At 47.3% G+C, this 25085-nt stretch overlaps 2 protein-coding genes across 2 annotated transcripts in view; both read right to left on the bottom strand.

Moving 5' to 3' along the window:
• The window catches only part of BEND3 (BEN domain containing 3), a 32842-nt gene extending 14799 nt beyond the window's left edge, over nt 1–18043 (bottom strand). The window contains exons 1-3 of the mRNA XM_057740271.1: nt 17671–18043; nt 2955–3002; nt 2222–2424 (exon numbers count right to left, since the gene is read on the bottom strand). Coding sequence (XP_057596254.1) covers nt 2222–2424; nt 2955–2991 — 240 coding nt within the window. The 5' untranslated portion in view covers nt 2992–3002; nt 17671–18043. The remainder of the gene's footprint in view (nt 1–2221; nt 2425–2954; nt 3003–17670) is intronic.
• A 2118-nt stretch (nt 18044–20161) lies between these two features.
• PDSS2 (decaprenyl diphosphate synthase subunit 2) overlaps nt 20162–25085 on the bottom strand; it is a 265019-nt gene continuing 260095 nt past the window's right edge. Inside the window, exon 8 of the mRNA XM_057738876.1 lies at nt 20162–20444. Coding sequence (XP_057594859.1) covers nt 20427–20444 — 18 coding nt within the window. The 3' untranslated portion in view covers nt 20162–20426. The remainder of the gene's footprint in view (nt 20445–25085) is intronic.

Genomic DNA, 25085 nt, shown 5'->3' with positions numbered 1-25085 from the left:
GCTAGATTTTGGGGTGGTTTGTCACACAAAAGGTGAACCAATACACTCGACTTTGTGTTCCACTTCTTGAACCCAAGCTTTACTTGCAAACGTGAAAGAATTTGCAGAGTTGATCATCATAAGCAGAATGTAATGTGACACACAGAAGACGTTTCCTCGCGTTCCTTCAGAAAACATAACATAGCGATTCTCCAACTTCTCAACCCTTTCAGAGCAACCTCGAGGAGTCTAACCCCTAATCACTCACAGGAGGGCACAAGCGTTGTGGACATGGATGTCCCTGTGGCACTATTTGTAACGACATAAAAGTAGAAAACACCTATACACCAATCGTTAGGGAAAAGGATAATAAATTCTGGTTTAAAATAAAGCATTTTTAAAAAGCAAATGGGTAAAAGGTTTTTCAAAACAAGCTACTGCACTAACCATCTTGTAGCTTCAATGGCCACAGCAGGCATCTCCCCAGGCAGGAATGGGAGTTTTCACCTGCACTGGAAGCTGCGGTCCACACATGAAGCTTTCCCTAGAGTTGCAAGGTACGCAGCAAGTGGCTGGTTTAGGCAGCCAGAGTCAAGGGTGGGGTATTGGTAATTAATCCTTTATAAAAAATGCTCACGTAGGTATAAGAAAATTCAACCTTTTTTCTGGGTATTATGGATTTTCTAAAATGTATTGCTCGAGTACTCATGATAGTCACAAAGTAGAAACGGGGATTTCCAGGTGGTCCAGTGGTAAAGAATCCGCCTTTCAATGTAGGGGACGTGGGTTCGATCCCTGGTTAGGGAACTAAGAGCTCACACGCCTCGGGGCAACCCGCATGCCTCAGCGAGAGAGCCCACACCCTCTGGAGCCTGCGTGCAACTAGAGAGACAAAACTTGCATGCCACAACTAGAGAGAAGCCCACACGCCACAACTAAGACCCGACACAGGTATGCTAAGTAAAAGAAGCCAGACACAAAAGGCCACATAGCCTATGATTCCACTTATATGAAATATCCAGAATAGGCCAATCCATAGAGACAGAAAGTAGATCAGTGGTTGCCAGGAGCTGGGGGGGGGGGGATGGGGAGTGACTGCTTAATTGGGTGCAGGGTTTCCTTGCGGGGTGATGAAAATGTTCTAAAACTTACTGTAGTGACGGCTGCACAATTCTGCGAATACACTAAAAGGCACTGACTTGTACAGTTTAAACTGATGAATTGTATAATATGTGAATTATATCTCAATAGAGCTGTTTGGAAAAAAATTCCAAATAAATAAATGAATGTATCGCTCAATGTTCTGTGATGTGGCATGCAGGTCGGTCCTCATTATAATGTAATATAAACATGCATATTGAAATCCTGGTGAAAATCTTTATCTTATCATTTTGCTAATTAAGGAAAAGGATAGTTTTTACTTAATGAAGGCTCGCTAAATATGTAAAATCCATCAGTTCCCAATTTATTTAGATCTGCCGTAGCATCTGATAGAGGAGAATTAAAACAAATCAATAGCAACCTAGAGAGCCCCAGGCTGACACCCCATGGTGTCCTGGCTACTGAGGATGAGCTCTGAAACATGGGACCTACTGGACAGACAAGCAGAATTTGAAACCTATCTGGGTCCCCCAAAGAGTGTGCGTGTGTGTGTGTGTGTGTGTGTGTGTGTGTGTGTGTGTGTGTGTGTGTGAGAGAGAGAGAGAGAGAGAGAGAGAGAATGGTGAGTAGCTAGTTGGAGAGCTTAGAAAAATGTTCTTCTAAGAGTTTAAGGTGTGATCTGTGTCTGGGGGGAGACTCTGCTGACCAGGCATTCCAGGCCAGACACCTCATCTCCCAAATTCCCGTCTCTCCTGAGTCTTAACTGTTTTGTGTACCTGTCTTGTCTCCCACCTGGACTCCAGGTTGCTAGAGGGGACCACCAAGTCCAAGTCCATTTTCTCTCTCTCAGAATTTAGCAAAGTTCAGTATAATCAGCAGGTGATTAAGAAATAAAGCAAATTCATAAAATAGGTAGGTTAGGGGTCACAGGCATGTTATAAATTAACTGTCCTCTTTACAAAAAGATTCACTGAACAAGCTCCCCTAATAGATGCAAAAGATGGATCTGATTTAGGAAAAGACCTGCTAAGCCTCACCTTCTACAGGAATCTAGGTAAGGCATGCACTATGTGAAATGTGGTGGGCTTTCGTTAACAGTCCTTGCCATCAACGAGTTCATGCTTTCCCAGTGAGCCCTCACCTCGGGAATCAGCCGCCGCCTCTTCACGCTCGGGACCGAGTCCAGCGGACCCTCGCTGCCCGGTTGCTTTCTCTTGCTGGAGTCCTGGAGGCCAGTGAAGACGCTGTCCAGAGGGTGCTTCTCGGAGGACCTGGAATTCACAGAGCAGTCCAGGGCAGCATCTTCAGCCTCTGTTTCCACTTTCACAGTGTTATTCTTTAGGACTGTGGCAGAGAAGAAATAGGACTCACTGCGGAGACCACCCAGCAGCCAAGATTAGCAGGGTTCTCGCCCACCCCCAGCAGCAGTTTGTATGCGGCTGCCCTTTGATACTATCACTCAGATAACAATGTCTGAGCAACATCACAATAGAACTGGCTTTCCAACCAAGCAATTTCTATCTCACCACACTTGTGCTATACAATGATACCATGTTACGAGAACATTTTATTCAAAACAGGTTTTAAAGTCTTTTCTGGGGGGGGGGGGGGGGAAGGAGATGGAAGGAAAGAAACAAACTACTCTTTTAAATGATGCTTTTAAAAAAGTAACTCTGGAAAGATACATAAGATACCACAGGTGTGAGTGGAGAAGGATGCCAATCAGGGGGTGAGAGAATTTTCCTTGATTTTTCATCGTGTATCTTTCTTTTTTTTAATTTTATCATCGTGTATCTTTTAATATTTTTGAACCCTGTGAATATATCTAATAAAAGTATTAAGTTAAAATATTTTTAAAAAGGCTTTTTTTTTACCTTCTTCTACATCTTCACTGAATTCAGTTGCGTTCATCTTCTATTCCACTAAATGAAAAGACAAAGACAAAGTCTTGGCATTGCTTATTTAAAAATTTTTTACCTACCCATAAGAAATTCCCTTACCCTCCCAACCCTGGCTCCAGATAGTATAAGGTTAAGCTGATACAACTCTGCGACATCAAGGGAAACTTCATCCTCTTGTTTGCAGTTGCTCAGAAGCAGTGAGGCCTGCTGTGTGCCACTGGGAGTGCTTCTCCAACACTTCATGTGGGCAGAATGCATCTTAAAGCATCAACTGAGAGCCACTTACGGAACATATTTGAGAAAATTAAGCCTTACAAAAGACCTCAGTTGCAATGATCTGCTAGTCTTTTCCTTAAACATTCTAGCCACAAAATGAAAGGCTGACAAAGGTCCATAGGAGGCTGTGGACCCTTGGACCTCGTGAACCTGAGCTGAGGTCTTAGGACTCCAGGTGGTCCAAAAACACCTGTGCTGTCCATGACCATAGCCACTAGTCACAGGTGGCTCCCGAGGACTCGGAATGTGGCTAGTCCAAATGGAGGTGCTGTGAGTGTAAGATACATGCTGGATTTCAAAGACTCAGCATAGTAGGGAATTTCCTGGTGGTTCAGTGGGTGAGACTCCATGCTCCCAAAGCAGGGGGCCTGGGTTCCATCCCTGGTCGGGGAACTAGAACCTGTATGCATGCTGCAACTAAGAAGTCCACATGCCACAACTAAAGATCCCACATGCCGCAACTGAGACCTGGTGCAGCCTAAATAAATAAATATTAAAAACAAAACAAAACAAAAAACAGGACTTCCCTGGTGGCGCAGTGGTTAAGGATCTGCCTGCCAATGCAGGGGACATGAGTTCGAGCTCTGGTCTGGGAAGACACCACATGCAATGGAGCAACTAAGTCCGTGCGCCACAACTACTGAGCCTGTGCTCTAGAGCCTGCAAGCCACAAGTATTGAGCTCGAGTGCTCCAACTACTGAAGCCTGTGTGCCGAGAGCCCATGCACTGCAATAAGAGAAGCCACCGTGATGAGAAGCCTATGCACTGCAATGAAGAGCAGCCCCCACTTGCCGCAACTAGAGAAAGCCAGCGCATAGCAATGGAGACCCAACACAGCCAATAAATAATAAATAAATAAGTAAATAAATATTTGGTTAAAAAAAACAGCCTCAGCATAGTAAAAAGAATATAAAATATCTCATTAATAATTTTTATATTGATTACATGTTTAAATATTTCAGATTTACTGGGCTAAATAAAATAGTAAAATTACTATTTTACCTTCTTTTAATGTGGCTACTAGAGAATTTTAAATTACATATGTGGCTTACATTATAGTTTTTTTGCTTGTTTTTTGGGGGGGTGCTGTGTTGAGTCTTCGTTGCTGCATGCGGGCTTTCTCTAGTTGCAGCAACCAGGGGCTGCTCTTCATCGTGGTGCACAGGCTTCTCATCACGGTGACTTCTTGTGTACTACAGGCTCTAAGCACGCGGGCTTCAGTAATTGTGGCTCACGGGCTCTAGAGCACAGGCTCAGTAGTTGCAGCGCACAGACTTAGTTGCTCTGAGGCATGTGGGATCTTCCCAGACCAGGGCTCGAACCTGTTTCCTCTGTATTGGCAGGCAGATTCTTAACCACTGTGCCATCAGGGAAGTCCCTACATTATAGTTTTATTGGATGGTGCTGGTCTAGCCCTTCCTTCAGAAACAATGAGGAGAAAGAGGCATTGTGGGTTCTTAAAGCTACCAAGCTCCTGACGATCTGGTCCAAATCACTCTTTTTACTGATGAAGGAATGTGGCAGGAGGGGGTGCTGGTGCTGGGCTGCAGGGTCTGCTGCAGAGCCAGCGCCGACTCCCTCTGCCCCAGCTGAAATGGAATGGACACCATGGCTAAAAGCACCATTATGTTTTTTGAGATTCCCCAAATTACACAGCAGCACGTGCATAAATAAGATAAAGTATAACTGGGGTAGTAACATTGGAAAAGAATACACATGACAGCCTTTACTGTTGACATTGAGGAACTGTGGTTCCCACAACTGGTGAAGCTGCCTGCACACACCGAGTGCCCGTTCTGGTTACGGGTCGGAGGGGAGCAGGCTGTGGAGTATCCTTATGAAACTTCCCTAAGGAAGAGGGATGCCAGTAAACCATTCACCGAGCAGCCGTGGAACGGTGTGTAGTCCTGTGTTTTAGACAGATGGATGGATGGAGAGCAAGAGTATGTCTAGGTGACCTGTGCACAGTATTATAACTTCAAAACTCACTCATATAGGGACTTCCCTGCTGGTCCAGTGGCTAAGACTGTACGTCCGATGCAGGGGGCCTGGGTTCAATCCCTGGTCAGGTAACTAGATCCCACATGCCACAACTAAGACCCAATAAATAAATAATTAAAAAAAACCCCAACTCACTAATATAGCAATACTCATATAATGCTACAATGCATGGCAATATTCTCAGTAGTTACAATTACTTCGTGACAGGCACAATTGTTTTCATCCCTGTATTACTAATTTTCAAAGGAATGAATAAGAAATTTTAAGATTTATTTAAAACTGAAATTATACTGAAATTAATTCCTACTTACTAAACTATCTCCTATCTGAAAAACATAACATGCAGGTGAGATTGAGTGAACATAAACAGTAAATTGACTTCAAAGGGCCAAGAACTATTCTACCAGAGACGAATTTTAGCAAAGACAATTTCCATTATATTCCAAGGAACTAAACCTCCTGTTTCGGTGTTTCTGAGGGGAGGGAGTCCCAGGCAGGTCGGTGGGCACCAGTGCTCTTTTCAGACAGCAAGGTTGGCCAGTGTTCGGTAGAAACTCAGGCCTGATTCGCAGCCCAGGCAGCAGACTTCTCAAGGAGAGGTCCTTGAGCCTGCCCGCAGGTGAAGGCCGCGGCTGCCCCCTGCCCCAGGAGACCCTGCCGCACCATCACGGAACCCGGCTCCTCAAGTGAGAAGCTGCAGAGCAGCTGCGGAGGAATGGGTACAGGGCTGTTGGAGAGGGCATGGTGTACACGACAAATTACATTCTGGAGAGAAAAGGTGGGAAAGGGAGGAGCCGGCACATGGTTCATTTCGGGGAATAAAAGGGTCACAGTGAAAAACCACAAAGCCTCTGGCTAAGCAGAAAGCGTGAAAGGACCGGCGAATCCTAGGAAAAAAGAAAACAGGAATCGATGAGAACACCCAGCACAGAACCCTGGCGCTGAGCAAGGATGGCTTGGTTGCCTAAGACTCCAGGCGGGGCGGAGGCAGGCGCCGGCGGGGGGCCTCCGCGGGAATCCCACCCCGTGGGCGGAAGCCTTTTTGTCGAACCACCACCAAGTGACACTAGAGCAGGCCGTGTAGCCCCTGCATTCCGAGCTCTCGCGTCAGAAGGTGATTCAGGAAGGGTGCACACCTGAGCCACCTGCGGGGGCGGGAGAGGGGCGCGGAGGGGGCTGGGCCGGCTCACCGGGTGAGATGGGAGAAGGGGCGGCGGCTTCCTGGGCGTTCAGGACGCCCAGAGTGCATCTGCTTTGGAAAACATTTCCGTGTTCATTTATAGACAAGCGACAGATGCTACATTAGCACAGAAGTCACCCAGAACGCAGTGTGGTGGGCCCCTTCCCTCCTAGTCAGCGAAGAAGCCACGCTGGTTGGGAAGCTGGGGAATTTCCCATTAGCCTGGAAAACCAAGTGCCTCTTGGCTTGTGCGGAGGGGAGGGAGGGGAGGGTCCCGGTTAACATCCGCAGCCTGCGAAGCTGGCACCCGGCGCTGCCTGCCCACTTCGTGCGCGCCTCCATCTCACCCTGAGCTGTTTCAATCCCAATTTTACCAAAAGAAAACTGAGGGCGAACACTTTATATACTTACAATTTTTGTCAATTATACCTCAATGAAGCTAGAAAAATATTTTTATATCATTTTGATTACAGAAATAAAATATTTGACTATTGGAAGGGGGATGACGAGGACAGGGGGCAGGTACTTGACCAGTGTCACACAGCTATGTGGAGGCAGCACTGGGATTCAAACCAAATCTGTGAGGACTTCCCTGGTGGTCCAGTGGTTAAGACGCCACGATCCCAATGTAGGGGAGCACAGGTTCCATCCCTGGTCGGGGAAGATCCCGCATGCCACGTGGCACAGCCAAAAAATAAAAAAAATAAATTTCAAGCCAAATCTGTTCTTCTCATGAAGAACCTTAACAGTTTGCAGCCTTGGATGTCTCTGATCACTGGCAGGTGGAAATCTTTCATTTCATCCCCAGGTCACCACCAGGAAAACAAGGCTGCTCTGTGCTTACATAGAATCTGCTTCACAATACAGAAGTTTCTACAAGAGGGATGTGATGTGTGGGTCACTTCCTGGCATCTTGAGCTCACAAAGAGAAAGCACATCAACATCCTCCCAGGCTGGTAGAAAGGGGATGGATATCACACGTTGCTACCTCCATTTCCTGGTCATCTGCCCAGATGAAGGTCACAAGGTTGTTCATCTTGGCAGACACTAAACACCTGGATGCCAAGCATACCGCAGAAATTCCTTTCGCTTACACAACTATAGGTTACGTAGGAGTGATCAACTACTGCAGCACCCGACCAGCCGGCTGCCAGGATTACAGGCTCCTTCGCCTGCGGGATTTTGTAGAATTTCTCATTTTAACATTCTCTCCTTCTCAAAACGCCCTTATTCTGCTCACCACGAATCTCCAATTGTGAGACAGTCTAACCATGCAACCACGCATCCCTGAAAATCAGCTTTTCCTCAAGGGGTGCCTGTTCCACGTCCCTGACCAAGCCCAAGGGAAGATTTAAACGAGTGAAAGGAACATGTGTTAAGGAGACCCGTGTAGCTTGCTGCTGTCTCTAGTTAAAACACACAGGTTCTAAGACATGGATGACCTATGGGAGGTGGGTAACTCTCAAAGAGGACCAATCTCCAGTGGTTAATCCAATAAGTGAAAATGCTGGTTTTTGTTGGTTTTTTACATGAAATAGCCTAGGAAGCCTCAGGCAAAGTGGCTGTCATTGATAAAGAAAGGTTTTCAATATTGCAGAGCTCACAGGAGCATATATAGTTTTATTACAATCCCTAATAGTCTCCTTCTTCATGGGGGAGATGACAGTGTTCAATTTTCTATGCAGGGCACATGGGTTGGGGTGGGGGAGAAATCAGGTCATTAGCAAAACTTCAGTTTACCAAAAGTGCAAAAGGAAGGGTAAGCCCAAACGTTTAAGAAGCAACAAGATACTTCAGGCCCTCAAACAGCAAATTACAAAAGATAATTTGCTTACACTGGCTACATCAATGCAGTAACTGGCAGGGCTACCTCTGGGCCTCATGCTGAAAAAATGGCTGAAACTGCCTCCGGAGTATCAGCACACACCTGGCTCGGAGCAGCAAGTGAGGGCAAAGCAAGACAAGCGGCAGGCAGAGCTCCAAGGACCAGCCACCGGTGCTTCGAAAGAATCAGTCATAAGAAATGTCACAAAGAAGTGGAAAAGCTGAAAAGACTGACAAATTATAGATCAACTGACAGAGTTCATTCTCAGAAGGGGAGGTGCTTAAAGCCTTCTTTTCTTTTGACTAGATACACATGCATCTGAAAATTCAAAAGGTGTAAAAGGATTTGGTTAAAAAGTCTACTGTCTTCCAGTCACGGGGTTACTCTCCTGAGGGCAACCTCGTTGGTTTTCCTGAGTCCTCCCACAGATACTGTGCCAGAAGTTCTCAAAGTGTGACATGTATACAGTGTGATGCCTGCACAGACTGCGTGTCTCTCCCCAACTCCAGCACTAGTGGAGTCAAGTTGGTAGCTTGAAATTGGCCACAGTGGGAACTGACACCACAGAAATTGACACTTGTACAAACCAGTCAGGTTCTGGGCTTTTTTTCCTTTTTGGAGAGCCAGTTTACCAGTACATCCAAGGACCTTACAGGAGGTCCATGAGATCAAAACTATTTTCACAGTAACACTGAGATGCTGTTGCCTCCTTCTTTTCACAGGATGCAGGAGAGTTTTCCAGAGGCTATATGATACTTAATTTTGCAAAAGACTGAATACAGAGGCAGATATGAAAACTCAGCTTTCTTCTATTAAGTCAGATATTAAAGAGATTTGCAAAAAATGTAAACCACTTTTTTCACTTATTTTCTTTGGAAAAATAATTTTTTCATAAAAATACTAACTTGTAATGGATTTATTTTGGCTATTTCTCAATTAATTGGTAAATAAATATTTAAACTGTTTTTTTTTTTTCCTGTGTTAGTTTCTACAGTGGTAAATATTGACAGGAATGCATATAAACAAAAACTATTTGGGGTCCTCAATACTTTTTAAGGGTAAAAAGGGATCTTGAGCCTAAAAGGTTTAAGATCCTTGTTTCTTGCTTCTTTTGCTTAATGTATCATGGAAATTTCAGTATCACTTCTTTTTTTAGTCTAAGTTCCCCCAGAAGCAGATTTTGAGACAAGGATTTGGAGTGAGCAGTTTTTTGGGGAGGAGATAGATAAGGGCTGAAAACCAGTAAGGGGGTCTTGTCACTGGGTTTCCAGTGGGAAAGAGTCCCTGGCTGAGGTCAGCGCTGAGGGTGCTAATGGACAGGGCTGTGGCAGGAGCAGAGGGACACCCCAGCTCACCTGAGCGACCCCTGTTGTGCCATTCCCTTCCAACTCCTCGCCACACGCGCGGTGCTTTGCACACTTGATGGAGACTCAGTGCAAACAACAGCCTACACTGTGGAAGATGCTGTGCTAAGAGCTCTACTAAGTGTAATTAACCTAATAATCCTAGGAGGTGAAAACTCTTCCTAGTCTCATTTTACAAGTGAGGAAACTGAGGCAGAGTTTTAGAGCTAAACAGGACCTCAGAAATCATTTTGTTTCATAGGTGTGAGACCTGAGGCTCAGAGAGGTTAGTAACATGCTCGAGATCATACACTGGGAGTGGCCTCCGGTCCCCCTGTCCTGTGCTTTGGTGGCTACACTCCCCACTGTGTGACGGGGAGCTGCTGGGACCAGTGGGGTGACTGTCCTCTGTGCAGAGGGGATCGACCAACTGTTCAGCTTATTTACAGGGATCCAAACCAACACTGGGTAGAGATGGGAGGAACTGGAGGATGAAGACAGAGCTCTGGGAACTTCTGTTGGAGGGGAGGATGGGTAAATACCAGAAGATAACAGTAACGGGAAAGAAAGAGCAGTCAGAAGCTCAAGGTTAGAAAATATTACATTAAGGTTTCTATAACAACTGTAACTCACATCTAATAAACACAGGCTGCGTGCCACAGCTGTGTAGAAGACCGCTGGTGCTTACAATTTTGTGATCCAGATACAAATAATTTTACACTCTGACATATACCTACAAGAGTTTTTTCCTTTGGGGGAAGAAATAACATTAAATATTAAACATTCTAGGGGAAAATATTTGCTCTGGAAATAACTCTGTCCCTGTTTAAATGGGCATTTCTTGATCTTCTGCATCTCTTGCAGCTTACAAAGACCCACAGCCAAATCTTTCCATCACTTAGAGCCTCACACACTTGAAAATTATGATATGAAATGAGCAAAGGCCAGAAGGGCAAAGAACCTGGGCCAGGGCATCTTTTACTTCAAGTTGATTTAAGTTAAGCACAGGCAGGAACTCTAGGGTCAGAGCTGAGGGTGGAAATCCTGGTGCAGAGTAAGCCCTCTATAACCATCAGTCACTATTAATTACTGATAACTTCCACAAAAAGCTGCAAAGAAAATGGAAGGGACAACAAACTCAGTGTGACCTGGACTGAGATCGCCTGTGATCACTGTTGTTATTTCCAATATACAAAGTTAGAAAGTCAACTTCTACACATTTTTCTCAACACATGACTTCAAAACCTCTAGTGACAGAAAGAGCCAAGCATTAAATTATGTATAAAGATTCAAAATCAACTGTTCATTACAGGGCCACCCAGTCAATAACGACATACTTCAAAGTTCACAGGGGATATCTCAATGATATAATTAAAAACTGCCATAAAGCAGGCGGAAGAAAACATGCCAAAATGTTAATTACCTCCAATTCGGATGATTAGGAACAATTTTTTTTTCTTTAGTTTCCTCTACTTTCCAAATATTCTACAGTGAGCATGCAATTCTTTGAAAATGAGACATGTTTTAAAATGAAAAAAATAAGGTTAGCAATCTTCACTGCCTAGCCAGGTCATATTCTAAAGGTATACCCATAAACAGCAACAAGCTAAGAATGTAAAAATCAAGTCATTCAAGCATTTAAAATACTGATGCTCTGAGAACCAATATAATAACTGACAAACTAGGGCAGACCTTTCATTTCGTAACTGTCCCTGAATTATTGCCTCTGAAGGTGTAAAAAGCTCCTCAGTACGGGGTGGGGGGGAGATCAGAAAAAAAGTCTGCACTCACAAGCCCAGGTGTGAACAGGAAGGTGAAAAGATCAGTTCTGAACCCTGAGGAAATGCCATTTCCTGGTGGGTGTATCACAGACTCCATCAGTGCGTTGCCTGATACTTGGAGTGTTTTCAAAAGAAGCCAAATTTCTTGGGAGGGACAGAAAAAAAAAAAAAAAAAAAAAGCCCAACCAAACACACAAAGAAGACCAAGTCTCGTAGATCAGCGATCCCAGCTGAGTGCTGAAGCCAGCTCGCTAAGAGTCTGTGGCTGGCGAGAGAGCAGCTCTGCAGTTCTCTAGCCGGGCTCGCCGGGTGCCTGCATTCGGCCTGACGGCCGGCCCTCACTTTGGGGTCTCTCGTGTCTGTGTCTGGGCACCCTGGGAGACTTCTGATCCGCACCTGGAGCCCTCCTTCCCTGACTCCTCAAAACCGGATCTGCTCGAGGGGCCCTGGCTCCACGGTGAAGCAGCAGGATGCAGCGGGGAGAGGGGAGGAGAGGACTGGGGCGCTGAGAAGTGGCTGGGCCACAGAAAAAGGAAGGAGTGTGCTGAGGTCACCGGCTCAAAGTGCGTAACAAGGAGTCACGAGAGAATCTGACTGGAGGGTGTGGGGAGGATGTCTTTGTTAGGAGCTGGATGCAAGACCACGGTAAAGCGAGCAGGGGGCCGCTGGCGTGGCAACCCCTTGGCAAAGCCCTCTGTCCTCACGGGATCACTGGGTTCTTCCCTAAGCGCCCCACAGGTTTCCAAAGGAAAATGTCCTCCAGGGCTGCCCACAGGGGGCTGGGAGGGACCCCGGGGTGCCTCTGCGTCGAGTTCTTTTAGGAGAATCTAGCCCAGGCTAATCAGAGGTGCCTGAGGCTTGCGGCTGCCCAAGTCACACAGGACAAGCAGCAGAAGTGGGAAGTACTTGGGCTTCCTGAAACCTCTACGTTCAAATCCCGGCCGGCTGACTCAGGATTCTGCCCCACCACATCAGAAACGTCCACGGGACTCAGGACTCGCCCCACAATAAGGTTCGGGCCCGGCAGCCCAACCTCAGGCCGCCTTGGGGCAAATCTTCCCGACCTCCACTCCTGTTTCCAGATGTAAAGGGAGGCGAACTCGCACCACCCGAGGGTCTCCTTGAGAACATGAGGCCTAGAATAGGAATGATGCGAGCCTGAGACCCTGGGGACCCTGCCACATACAAAAGGTAAAGCAGGGAGACCAGGCCCAGACCATTTTAAAGGTATCATTAATAAAATACATGCAAGGATTTACACAGTTTACTAAAACCTAACTAAACCTTACTTCATCCCGCCAAGCCACATGATCTGACTTCGTGAAACCTCCCCACCGCAGGTCATACTGATTTTTAAAAATTAAATATAGAAAAGGAGAACAGGGACTTCCCTGGTGGCACAGTGATTAAGAATCTGCCTGCCAATGCAGGGGACATGGGTTCAATCCCTGGTCGGGGAAGATCCCACATGCCGTGGAGCAACTAAGCCTGTGTGCCACAACTACTGAAGCCCATGGGCCTAGAAGCCCGTGCACCACAATGAAGAGTAGCCCCTACTTGCCACAACTAGAGAAAGCCCATGAGCAGCAACAAAGACCCAACACAGCCAATAAAAAATAAATTTATTAAAAAAAAAAAAGACAGCAGCTAACATTCATGTAGATCTTGCTCTGAGGTCTGTGTTTTACACGTTTACCTGTGCAATCCTAGTAAAAGTCCTCTTACTTTGCAGACAGAGAAGCAGGGGCGCCAGCAGGCTGTGCCTCACTTGGAGGGGGTGCTGCAGAGGGCAAGGAGAGGGAAAGAGGCAGGGTGGACTCGGGGTGACGGTCTCATCCCAGCCTTCCAAGAAGAGCTGGGACCGAAAGGGGCTCGACCATCCCAGCTATGTTTTCTCCCTACCCTGCAGAGCACACATTTGTAGGCTGAGCTCAGATGCAGGAGCAAGTCAACAGGCCAGATAGGCCTTTGGATCACGAAGGTAGGTAGTACAGCTGATTTGGAAGAAAATGTAATTCCCTACTCAACTTTAGGGACAGATAGACCTGGGTTCTAATTCTGGCTCCACCTATGTTTAGTTTCTAACCCTAGGCAAGTGGCTTACCCAGCCAACCCTTGGTGCTTTCTTCTGTAAAAGCTGCACACACTACCTTTCCTCCTAGAGATTTTGTGAAAACTACAAAGGAGAAAGCGCCTGGCACCCAGCACTGTGTAAATGTTACTTATTATAAAGCCTTTAAAAAAAAAAAAAGATGTTTAAAGTGCATCTTAATAGTGAATATTTTTTAAAACTAAATTAAATGGTTTAAAACTTTTAAAAAACTTTTGTAACGTTTCTTTCAAATGAAAGAAAAAAAGAAATGTTAAACTGGAAGGGGTGAAATCAAAATGCTCTCCCTAAGGACAGGAAGAATGTTCCCATGCCATCCACTCTTGCTGGGCTCGGTCTCTGGGTCTGCAGGAACGGCTGGGAGCCTTGGGGCTCTCAGAACCCGGCCCTCTTGGCAGTGGCATCCAGCCCATGGGACTTGCAGGACATGTTTGCAATTTGTTTTTATTTTTAGACACATCTGCAAATGCAGTTTGAAAAATACCAGTCCTCACAAAACCAGGGCAATTTTCCCCTGAGTTTTTCTAAAGCTGTAATTGCCGCAGCCTTCCTTATTCAGTCAGAGCACAGCCTCATCTTTCAGCGCAGCGAAGGACAACTGCACAGCCCTGCCTGCCCGCAATGTGGCGTCTCGCCCTTTGGACACTACATTTTCTGAGTGTGACTAAATGTGAGATTTTCCTCAGCTAAGGACTTCTACTTATTAAGCCCTCCCTGGCCTCATGAAAGACTGGTTACCTCCTTCGACATCAATGGTAGGAGGTGCCAGACTCTGCTTTTAACTTTAACCTTGGCATCCAGAAGCTGGGGTCAAGGAGAAAAGGAGGGTCAGCATATCCCAGCAGCCACTCATGTGACTGACTGGACAATGGTGACTAATTTTCCTAGGAGGTGTAAGCAGAGTTTCCTCTGTACTTCCCACTTTTACAAATGTGTTGTTTTGTGACCACATGAGCTAATTAGAGTTGGGGCATAGTCCTGTGTAAGTTACCGCCCCCACATCCCCAGCCTCCCTCCTTCAACTTACTAGCTCCATGTTCAAACCAGCAGCCCCTTACAAACAAGAAAAGACCCACGCGTGATTTTTTCCACTGAGCATTCAATGCCTTTATAGATACTGATGCAACTGCATTTCACTGGCCAGTGATAACTGAAAATCGGACAAGAGGAGAGGAGAGGCAGCCGTTAGTAGAGAACAAAAACCTAAAAGGGCTGATTCTAAATACAGCAGCCTTTCAAATCTGTGGGTGTGGAATCCCAGGGTATGCAGCACTCGCTATAAGGGGCTTGAGCATCTGCGGATTTCCGTAGCTGAAGGGGGTCCTGGATCCAGTCCCCCACGAATATTGAGGGACAGCCGTAAACGTGTTTCAAGTTGTATTAAAAATGGAGGAAGGGCATGTCACCAGGTGAGCTGCTGAGAAAAACTCAGCTCTAAAACAATGGTTTGTAAAAGTCTGATCATTCCGTGATGAACATGCCAGGCATTAATGCCACTCCAAGTGAAATCGCACCTCTCCTGTTTGACACACTAAAGGCCTGATGCCCGTGTGGAGAGCTGTTAGCTTGGCACGTGCGGGTCATGTGTGGCAGCTCGTTCCAGAAACCACAAAGGCCTAGGCTGAAATAATAATGTTGCAAGAGATCCTGGAACATCAGAAGGGGGAGAAGAGCCACTGTCCAGTCTGGAGCGGAAAAGAAACAGCAAGACCACACTGGGGCTCACAAAGCACATAAGATATCCCTTTTGGGGTCATGCTTTGTGTGTCTGCGTGACTTTAAATTTTATTTTTTTTTTCAGTTACCATACGCTAAAATTTACTCTCTGAGGGTAGGGGTGTACAGTTCTACAAAAGGTAACACAGGTATACATCCCTGTAGCCACCACCAAGAGGCTATAGAAAAGTTCCATCACCCCAAAGACTGATTCTACAAAAAAATCCCCCCAAACTTGCTTTAGCCAATAACAGGCACAATCAATAACAGGGGAAGAACCATAATTTGTCATCAAAATTAAGCGCCAGGAAAAACATAAATATTATACCCCAACCTTCCATACACTAACACCAAATTCTTTTTGCTGGTTGGCTAGCAACCTTGATGTGTCTCTACATTATAAAATTTGAGGTATATGCAAGACAGATCCCCCAATTTTTCACCATGGTGTCAATGCAATTCATAAAAGCACTTCTGTTTCTTTCCCTGTTGCTTCAGGGGCTTTCTAGACAGCTCTAACAAGTGACGGGTAGGACAGGGGCAGGTGGGACAAAGTGAAGGAGATTAAATTTTCACCTATTTAACCCTCTGTCAGGGTTGATTCCAGTTTTTTTCTTCCTGATTATTAGACATTCTACTCTTCTTTTGCTGCTTTAAGGGATACTTGGGAACCAGATATTTGGAAGAGGGTAAAGAAAATGTATCCATGTGGTACCTTTAACAGATTATTAGAAAGCTGGCCATTCTGTCTACTAGGTGCTAAGTGGTCTCTCTTCTATTACTGGCGCTTTGTGTGTGATGGGGGAAAGGGAGGGCATAAAACTTTTCTGTTAAATTGCTTCAAGGAGATGGCTATTATAGTAAAACCCACGTTCAGGGATGGAGTTTTTATGTGACAGATTGTAAAGGCTCTGGTATTTCCATGAATTTCATTTCAAGGGCCACGCACATGCCAGCTAGCCCCGCTTTCTTCTGGAATCTAAGAGACTCTCCATTCATTTAGCAAAAATTTATTGAGCACCTACTAAGTTATCTGACGCTGGGTTAGTGGCTGGGGATGTAAAACTGTGAAGGTACAAACTCTGGCGCAAATCTCAGTACTGAGCGTGGGGGAAGCTGACAGTGTCCTATAGGGAGACATGAAACTGGAAATTCGGAACGGAAGGTTCAAAAAGAAGAAAAGAAAAGAAAAAAGAAACACTGAGGGGGGCGGGGGGCGGGAGTGTGGATCACAAAGGAATCTCCTCTGTGTCGGTCCCTCTGGCCCCAGCCCGAGAACGCACTTCCTTGCCTCAGTTTCCCGCAGCCGCAGCTTTCGTGCATACCACGCGCTGCCCCGTGGCACAGTGAAGAAGTTATAAAAGTTACGTGACGAAGGTGAAGGGGAATGTTTCCGACACTGAAGGGCTTAGCCCTGTTCCACACATCCTTGCCTGGTCGGCATCTGCGCGCAAACTTCTTCCAGGCAGGCCACCTGAGCGCTCCCGCTCCTTCACCTCTGCAGAAACGCCTCGGGGAACACACGTGTCGGCACGCAAGGCCCTCCCGGGCGCCGCGGCCCAACTCACCGGCGCAGCAAGGACCCCGCCCGCGTGGGAACTCGCGTTCCCAAGACCGGGCGGGGGCGGTCACCAGGGGCGGCGGGCGCCCCGGCTCTGGCTCCGCGGCCGGCCGGCAAGGCCTCGCGCCAGCCGGGTGCACGCCCAGGGCGCCGGGCCCGCCTCCGGCTCCCGGGCAGCGGGAAGCGCGAGCCGCGCCGTGGACGGCCGAGGAGGCAGCGCCGCGCCCCCTGGCGGCGGGGCCCGTCCCTGTCCGCTCCCGGCCGCCGCCGCCGCCGCGGCCCGGCCTCGCTCCATTTGCTGCCTCCGGAGGCAGCGTCCCTCCGGGCGGCGGCTTCTCGGGCCTCCCGCTCCCCGCTCGGCGTCTCCCTCCAGTCCCCGCCCCCTGCTCCGGCTCTGACACCCCCTGCTGCACGCCGAGCCGTCCCCGGCCGCAGCCCGGCCGAGCGCCCAAGTCCCCCGGCGGGCTTCGCAGAGCCTTCCGGCGGCCCCGGCCGCTCCATCGCGGCGCCCGGCGGGGGTGCGGGGCCGGCGAGCGGCGCGAGTGGGGCGGCGGCGGCGGCGGCACGGACTGTTCCACTGCGCGCCCCCCCCCCGCCCCCGCGCGCCGCGCGTGCTCCCCGGAACGCCATGGAACCTCCGCGGTCCGAGCGGGCACAAAGGGGCGCGCGGCACGATGGGCGCGGCGAGCCCGTGGGCGCCGGGCGCCGGCGGCTCGGCCCCGCGCGGGGGTGGGCGCTGCTCCCGGCGAGCGCGCTCCGGGCAGCCCCCCTGCGCGTCCCCTCCCCTGCTCCCGCCCCCACCCCGGCATGGATGTTGCAGCCGCGCTCCCGTCCGTCTGCTCCGGAGCCGCCGCCGCCGCCGCCGCGCGGCCGGCTTGAACCGCCCCGCACTTACCTGGGACGCGAGTTCTGTACTTTGCGGAGCGGGCCCGCGCCGAGCTGGGGCGCCACGTGGGGGGTGGGGGGGGGCGCGAGGCTGCGGAGTGGGGGCCGCGCGCGGAGGGCCCGGCCGGGGCGGCCCGGGGAGTCGCTGGGGGCGGCGGGCGGGCGCCGTGTATTTTCCCCTCTCTTTGTGTGTGTCCGTGCGCTGCGCTCTCGCGTGACGTGACGGGACTCCGTGTGTCATTTCCGCACAAGGACACAGGAGCCCCCGCTGCAGTGGAACCACAACCCCTCCGCCCCCACCCCCGGCCCGCCCCTCCCCCTCAGCGGGGCACACGCGGGACCGGCGGCGGCGGCGGCGCTCGGGCGTGAACGGCCGCGGCGGGGAGCTGGGGCGCGCGCTCCGGGGACCCGGGCGGCCCGGCGCGCTCATCCGGTGCCGCGCCGCTCCACGTGGGCCCGCGCCCGCTTCCCGGGGCGGGGGGCGGCGGCCGCGTACCCACGGCGCGCCGGGCCAGCGCGGGCTGCCCGTGTACTCCGCACACCGTGTGTTCTCCCCCCGCGAGTCATGGCTCTGAAACGTGGTTTTTCAGACCCGAGGAGTTGGACCTGAAAAGCCTCTTTTTCTACTTTTTTTTCCCCCCCTCTCCGCGGATCCGCGACTGTGCGGGGCGCCTCCCCTCGCGCCCACGCCTCTCCCGCATTTTTTGGTATCTCGGCAGTGGCTCTGGCCCCCTGGGCGAGTGTTCCCGCGCCGCGATCGGCACAAAGACATCGGGGCGCGGGGACCCGGGTGGCCCCTGCGCCCCCGCAGAGCCGGCATGGAGTCTGGCGGGCCGCGGGAGAGCGACCCCGGCGCTGGGAAACACTGGCTCTGGCCACTCCCCCAGCGGGGTGGCCGCCCTCTCTTGTAAGCCTAAGAGCTAAAAATCTGCCTTCTACTTGTAACCCGAAGTTTTGAGGTTTGAGGCTGCAGAGCCAGAGATTCAGAAGTGCGCGCGCTCGCAGACCCACATGCCACAGACAAACCCACGGGATATCTGCGCCGAGCTCTTAAAATAGAAAAACACGAGTCACCAACTCAATAAAGGCTGATTCTTTCCCCTCCTGACTCCCGGACTGGAGATTCCAAGTTGATAAACACGAAACCTAGCCCTCGGGTATTTTCTCAAGTCTCAGTGACTTGAAGGGGTGTGGTGTGTGAGGGTCAGGAAAGCCCAAGCCAACAGTGAAGCCACGTTTATATTTAAGGCAAACAATGAGAATGTAAATTTTTAAAAAATCCTTTAATTTGCCAGTCGAAGAAAGTATAAAAAGAATAATGCAAATGATCCCATCTGCTGCTCACAGCTGACTGGCTGCAAGGGAGGACCATGTGGCCCAGCCCTGCGCGGTCAGTGAATTGGTAGAATAGATTTTAAAAGAAGGCATATGCTGGCTCCTTGCTGCCCAGGCGCGGGGAGGGTTTGAATTAACGTATAGTTTTGGATTACGTATCCTCTTCCAGACCGCTCCAACTGGGAATTTAGCAGTTATGCAAGTTCTTCCCCTTCGGGTTTGAAATCAAGAGGCAAGAGGTTATCTAAGACCTTTGAGGAACTACGTGGAACATTCTCGAACTGTATTTGGATAGCAGATTTTGAGAAGTCAGTACTACTGGCTATGCAAAATTAGCAAGCAGCCGGGAGAACAGCCTTGCATCCAGGGGGTGCTTTTATAAAAGAATCCATACGTGCTCTGTGTCATTCAAAACAGGATGATGAAAAGAATGGGGCCGAGATAGCAGCCCTTCAAATTCAAAAGACTTGAGTCGCCCTATCTACATTTAAAATAGGGCGGAGGGAGGAAGGGAGGGGGACCGCTTGGGGCAGAATGGTTAATTTATACATTCCCTGAAGACCGAATGGAGGCACTTCGTTTTCTGCCGGGAACTTGACTTTTAACGTTCGCACATTAAATAACACGTATGATATAGTACATCGCTTGACTTAGTTAACAGATGTAGCAGTTTTAGTCTCACCTTCAATTTAATGTGACAGTTATAATTAGAATTTTTAAAGTTTAAGTTGCATTTCATTAATTCAGTTTTCTAGGGTTTCCCAGTGCAAGAGTTAGGAAGAGATGAGTAGCATTTAAGCTCACTTTGCATCTGTAAACCATTTTACTTAGTGGTTTAAAAGTGTAGAGTGACCTTGTTACATTTTTACAAAGGGGACTAGATGAAATGTGTGTTAAGGGATATATCTATAGCTAGTCATTCACAATAACAACACAGGTGTTGGAGGAGAAGTTAAATAATAAAACAATAGAAATAAAATAATTAGAAATTAACATTTCTTTGCTCACATTGTTCAAAACCAAAGGTTTTATCAAATACAATGATTTTATTAATAAATAGCATCTAAGGCAAGCAGCATGCTTAACCTACATAAAAAACCATAATCTCTCAGGAAACTACAAAATGACCTTGAGTATGATTGTAAATTATGTATCAATTTGCATAACTGGATCAACATTGTTACTTAACAAAGTAAAGTGTTCCAAATAAGTTATTAACAGATAGAAAGGGAAGTTATTGCTATGTAGGAAAGAAAACTACCTACCTTCAAGTGGTTTTGTATGTTAATATGAATTTCAATTTTTTTTAATTAGGAGAAAGAGAAAATAGTACAAAAAGAAAGACAAATGCATTACAATTGTATTCCAGCTGTATCTTGGAGCCTTTAAAAAAACAGTTTTGGTGGAAACTGGTACAACAGTGTAAAGCAATTATACTCCAATAAAGATCTGCAAAAAAAAAAAAAAACAGTAGTTTTGAACGTGCTATTGGATAAATGTAATGCCTTATGAAAAAATATTAATAAACATGGAGTAAGATGGGGAGAGGAATGAGGTTTAAGAAACACAATTCTTGCCTGACACAATCTTAAGAAGTCAGTAGGAGTGACTGCTAATGGCTCATAAGGATATGTATAAAGACCGGAAAAAAATAACAACTTGAGATTTAGAGGTCTGCTTGATTGGAAATTTCTTAATTAGAAATGCATTTTTCAAGATTTCAAATTAGAGCTGCTGCAATTGATCTAATGAATTCATTTCCAATTTTACCAGAGTAAAAGGCAGCAGGGGGTAAATTGGCTACTTGGCCATATAAAGGACTTACATAAAACACTAACTGTAAAAACTCAAAAGGAAAATTACACAGCATTTACTGAAGAGTGGGATATCTTTAATGTCAATGTATATAATTGAGTGGCAGATAGACACCAAGTTTCAGATATCTTTTAGCTGTTGTTCTAAAGGTTTTGATTATCACTAAAATGCATTTGTAGTTGCCAAGACAGTATTTAGTAGGACTTCTTTTCCCCACAGTATTTAAGTCTTAAAACAATGCAACAGATTTCACTGTTACTTGTAGACATTTCCACTTTATTTCTTGCCTGCTGGATGTATAATTTTGCCAAGCCTTCAACTTCAAACAGAAGTAGCTGGCAGATCCAGATTCCATGAATACTCACAACAGAGTGGGGGGCGGGCAGAGGAGCTTGTATTAACTTTATTAAATAGAACCTACTGAAAGACACCTTGCTGAATTAACTTGCAAAACTGTCTTTTGTTTGGGATGGTGAGCTCAGGGAGTTGAGAAACCCCTTGTGTGCTGGGGGGAGGGGGCGGGAAGCCCTACCTTTAGTGGAATCTGTAGCAGGTAAACGACACACCATGACCCAATGTGGAAAAAAAAAATGAGGTTTTGAATGAAAAGCTGCAGAGAATTTGTGCTGGGCAGTTTTCCTTATGTGTAGAACTATTGAATAATTTATAGAACCTTGAGATTTTAAGCACCCAGTGTAACCATTAGGATCTGATTTTAGTTGACTATCTGGCTTGCACAACAGGAGTCTGCAAAAAGAAATATTAGGGAGAGTGAAAACTGCTGCAATCCCACTCTCAATTTCAAGCCCTTGAGAAAACAAATGCCAATCTGAACGATAGCTCATTTTGAGCCCAGAGTGCTCGCTGGAGGCACTGTAGCCACCAGGGCCCCCGAGCCCAGAGGGGTGCCCAAGGGCCTGCAGTCAGGAGTTCCCCACACTGATCACACAGCTGCAGTGACAGGCAGGAAGCAGGGAGCAAGGGGGAGGCTGGTATCCCAGCCAATCAGAGCCCATTAACAAAAGGGAAAAAAAAGGGCGATATATACTGTCCTAGTAATTGGCTGGTTTTTAAGAAATTATTTCAAGCTGTGGGTCAAAAGACGCTACATGAAATGCTCTCCATACATACATATATATTTTTAAAGTCTTATTTGACTTGCCTGGAATCTTCACTGTAAAATGAAATACCTCATAGACGTGAACTTGAGATCCAGTGATTCTACTTTCAGGAATCCATCCTAACTCAACCAAGGCTACATCTACAAGGATGTTCATTGTAGGATCGTTCAGAATAGAAAAAAATTGGAGAGAACTTGGAAAATAGTCAAATGGATGACACATGCTATGGTATACTATGTCAGTTTTATAAAGAGGGAAGGTACTCTTTTTTTATGGGTACAGAAAAGTGTCTATGACATATTATTGAGTAAAAAGAAAATTATAGATCTCTATATAGTATGCTCCCACTTTTGTAAAAAAGGAAAAACATGTATGTACATATATCTGGGTGTGAATGGAAAAAGTCTGAAAAACACAGGGGTAACAGTGGTTACCCCTGAGGTATAGAATGGTAGAAAGAAGGGACTCACTTTTTGATGTTAAACCTTTGTGAAATGTTTGATTTCATTTTTCCTCCCACAATGAGCATCTATTGCTTTTGTAGCCCTTTCCGCCTCCCACAGACCAAAAAAAGAGTTGAGTTGTCACCTTGGCCTAAGGAACAAAATCACTGTGGAGCAGCTAGAAGTCATGCAACACTGCTGTGAGTGCCTGGACTGACACCGTAACAACTGACATTGTTATGACTTAAACAGGAAAAAAGAAAAGAGAAGAATTCTTAGTAATAATGCTCCAAAAGTAAATATGATATTTGGCTACAGAATCCACAGCTCCCCTTCCCCAATCTTCTAGTGTCAGCACTGTATTTTAGAGATGTAACCGAATATGTCTAAGGATTTCCCTATAATCACAGCACATTAGGGCCTGAGAAATAATAGATGCCAATGCCCTGATTCTACCAATAAGGAAACTGAGGCAAAAAGGAAAGGTAGCTTGCCCAAGGCACATGGGTCTCTGGAATGATGCTTTGGGGTTCCTTTTTGAATGTCACGCCTAGAAAAGGCCAAACAGGTTTAAAGATAGGACTTCCCTGGTGGCTCAGTGGTTAAGAATCCACCTGCCAATGCAGGGGACACAGGTTCAAGCCCTGGTCCAGGAAGATCCCACATGCCACAGAGCAACTAAGCCCGTGCGTGGCAACTACTGAGCCTGTGCTCTAGAGCCCAGGAGCCACAACTACTGAGCCCACATGCCACAACCACTGAAGCCCATGTATCTAGAGGCCATGGTCTGCAATAAGAGAAGCCACTGCAATGAGAAGCCCGCACACGGCAAGGAAGAGTAGCCCCCGGTCGCCACAACTAGAGAAAGCCCATGTGCAGCAGCAAAGACCCAACGCAGCCAAATAAATAAATAAATTTATTAAAAAAAAAAAAAAAGATAAATCAGAGTCCACCAAAGAGTAAAACATACAAGGTTAGTTGCATTCATGAAAGTAGCAGCTTAGGGACTTCCCTGATGGTCCAGTGGTTAGGACTCTGTGCTTTCCGTGCAGGGGGCAAGTGTTCCATCCCTGGTTGGGGAACGAAGATCCTGCATGCCATGGCGAGGCCAAATAAATTAACTAATAAAATAAATTCACTTTAAAATAATTAATTAATAAACATTTAAAAAAAGTAGCAGCTCGGCCTCCAGCCTCATCCTTTCGTCCTCGGCAGCTTAGCGCTCTTCCCCAAGAGAGCTCGTGGGTCCCCGTCTGGGCGGAGGCCCCTGCTCTGCGCATCCAAGCACCTTGCTCTCTCCCTGTCATGGAGACCGTATGGACTGAACTGTGGCCCCCAAATTTAGGTGCTGGAGGCCCAACCCCAGTACAGCTCCGAATGTGACTGTATTTGGACACAGGGCTTTAAAGAGGTGGTGAAGGTTAAATGAGATTATACGCGTGGGCCTCCATCCATTATGAGTGGTGTCCTTATAAGAGGAGGGATGTGCATACACAGAGGTGGCCGTCTGCAGGCCAGGAAGAGGGCCTCAGGAGAGCCCTGCTGGCACCTTGACCTTAGACTCCCAGCCTCCAGAAGTGTGAGAAAATACATGTCTGTTGTTGAAGCCCCTGAGTCTGTGGTACTTTGTTATAGCAGCCTGAGTGGACGGACACAGAGACCCCGCTCACATGAAGCTGTAACTGCCTTTTCCTCTGTCGCCCCAACTAGACTGTAAACTGTTGAAGGGCAAGACCATTTTCCAACCCTGTCTCCAAGTGCCTGGCTCTGTGCCTGAGACATAATCAATTCTCAACAAATAGTTGCTGGAAAACCTTTCATCCATTACCTTATCACACTCTTGTGACACATATACATACACACACTGTATCTATTTTTTTAAGTTCTTGTGACAATAAAGCTCTATATGTTAAATAAAATTTCATTCGACTTGAAATGTTATAATTTTGACTAATATACAATAAAACACACAGACAAACAAAACAACACAAATAGTTGCTGAAAGAATAAGTGATTTGTTGTCAGATACCGTATGTTGCACTTGACAAAGAGTGAAAGGCGAGGAGCAGCACAGCTCCTAGTGGACGGGACGGCACCTCCTGGAACTGGCCCTGCACGGCCTGTGTATTATAAGGGGTTAGTCCAAAGGCAGGCCGCTCAGTCACGGCAGGATCTGGGCCACGTGCCAGAACGCCCACCCGCCTCACCCCCCAGGCTAGGGCTCCATCCCCCATTCTATAGCAACTCTGGAATAATATCACACAGATATAAAGTTCTTTCCATAGTTGTCCTAGTCTGCTCAGGCTGCCATAATAAAATACCATACACTGGGTGCCTTAAATAGCAGAAATTTATTTTCTCACATTTCTAGAGGCCGGAAGTCCAAGGTCAGGGTGCTGGCATGCTTGGGTTCTGGTGAGAGCCGTCTTCCTGGTCTGCAGATAGCTATTCTTGCAACGTCCTCACATGGTGGATAGAGAGAGAGCAAGCTCCCTCCCTGGTATCTCTTCTTATTAGGTGCCCTGCTCATAAGCTAATCTAACCCTAATTACCTCCTGAAGGCCCCATCTCCAAATACCATTATACTGGTGGTTAGGGCTTCAGCATATGAATTTGGGAGGGACACAAACATTTAATCTTTAACAATAGCGTTTTCACATTTTGTCACCCTGTTTGCCCTTGATCACAGACCTGAAGGAGGTGGAACAGCT

Source organism: Hippopotamus amphibius, chromosome 6 (assembly GCF_030028045.1).
Source record: "Hippopotamus amphibius kiboko isolate mHipAmp2 chromosome 6, mHipAmp2.hap2, whole genome shotgun sequence".
Classification (NCBI taxonomy): Eukaryota; Metazoa; Chordata; class Mammalia; order Artiodactyla; family Hippopotamidae; genus Hippopotamus; species Hippopotamus amphibius.
The sequence above is the reverse complement of the archived record's forward strand: the minus strand, read 5'-3'. Positions and strand labels throughout refer to the sequence as shown.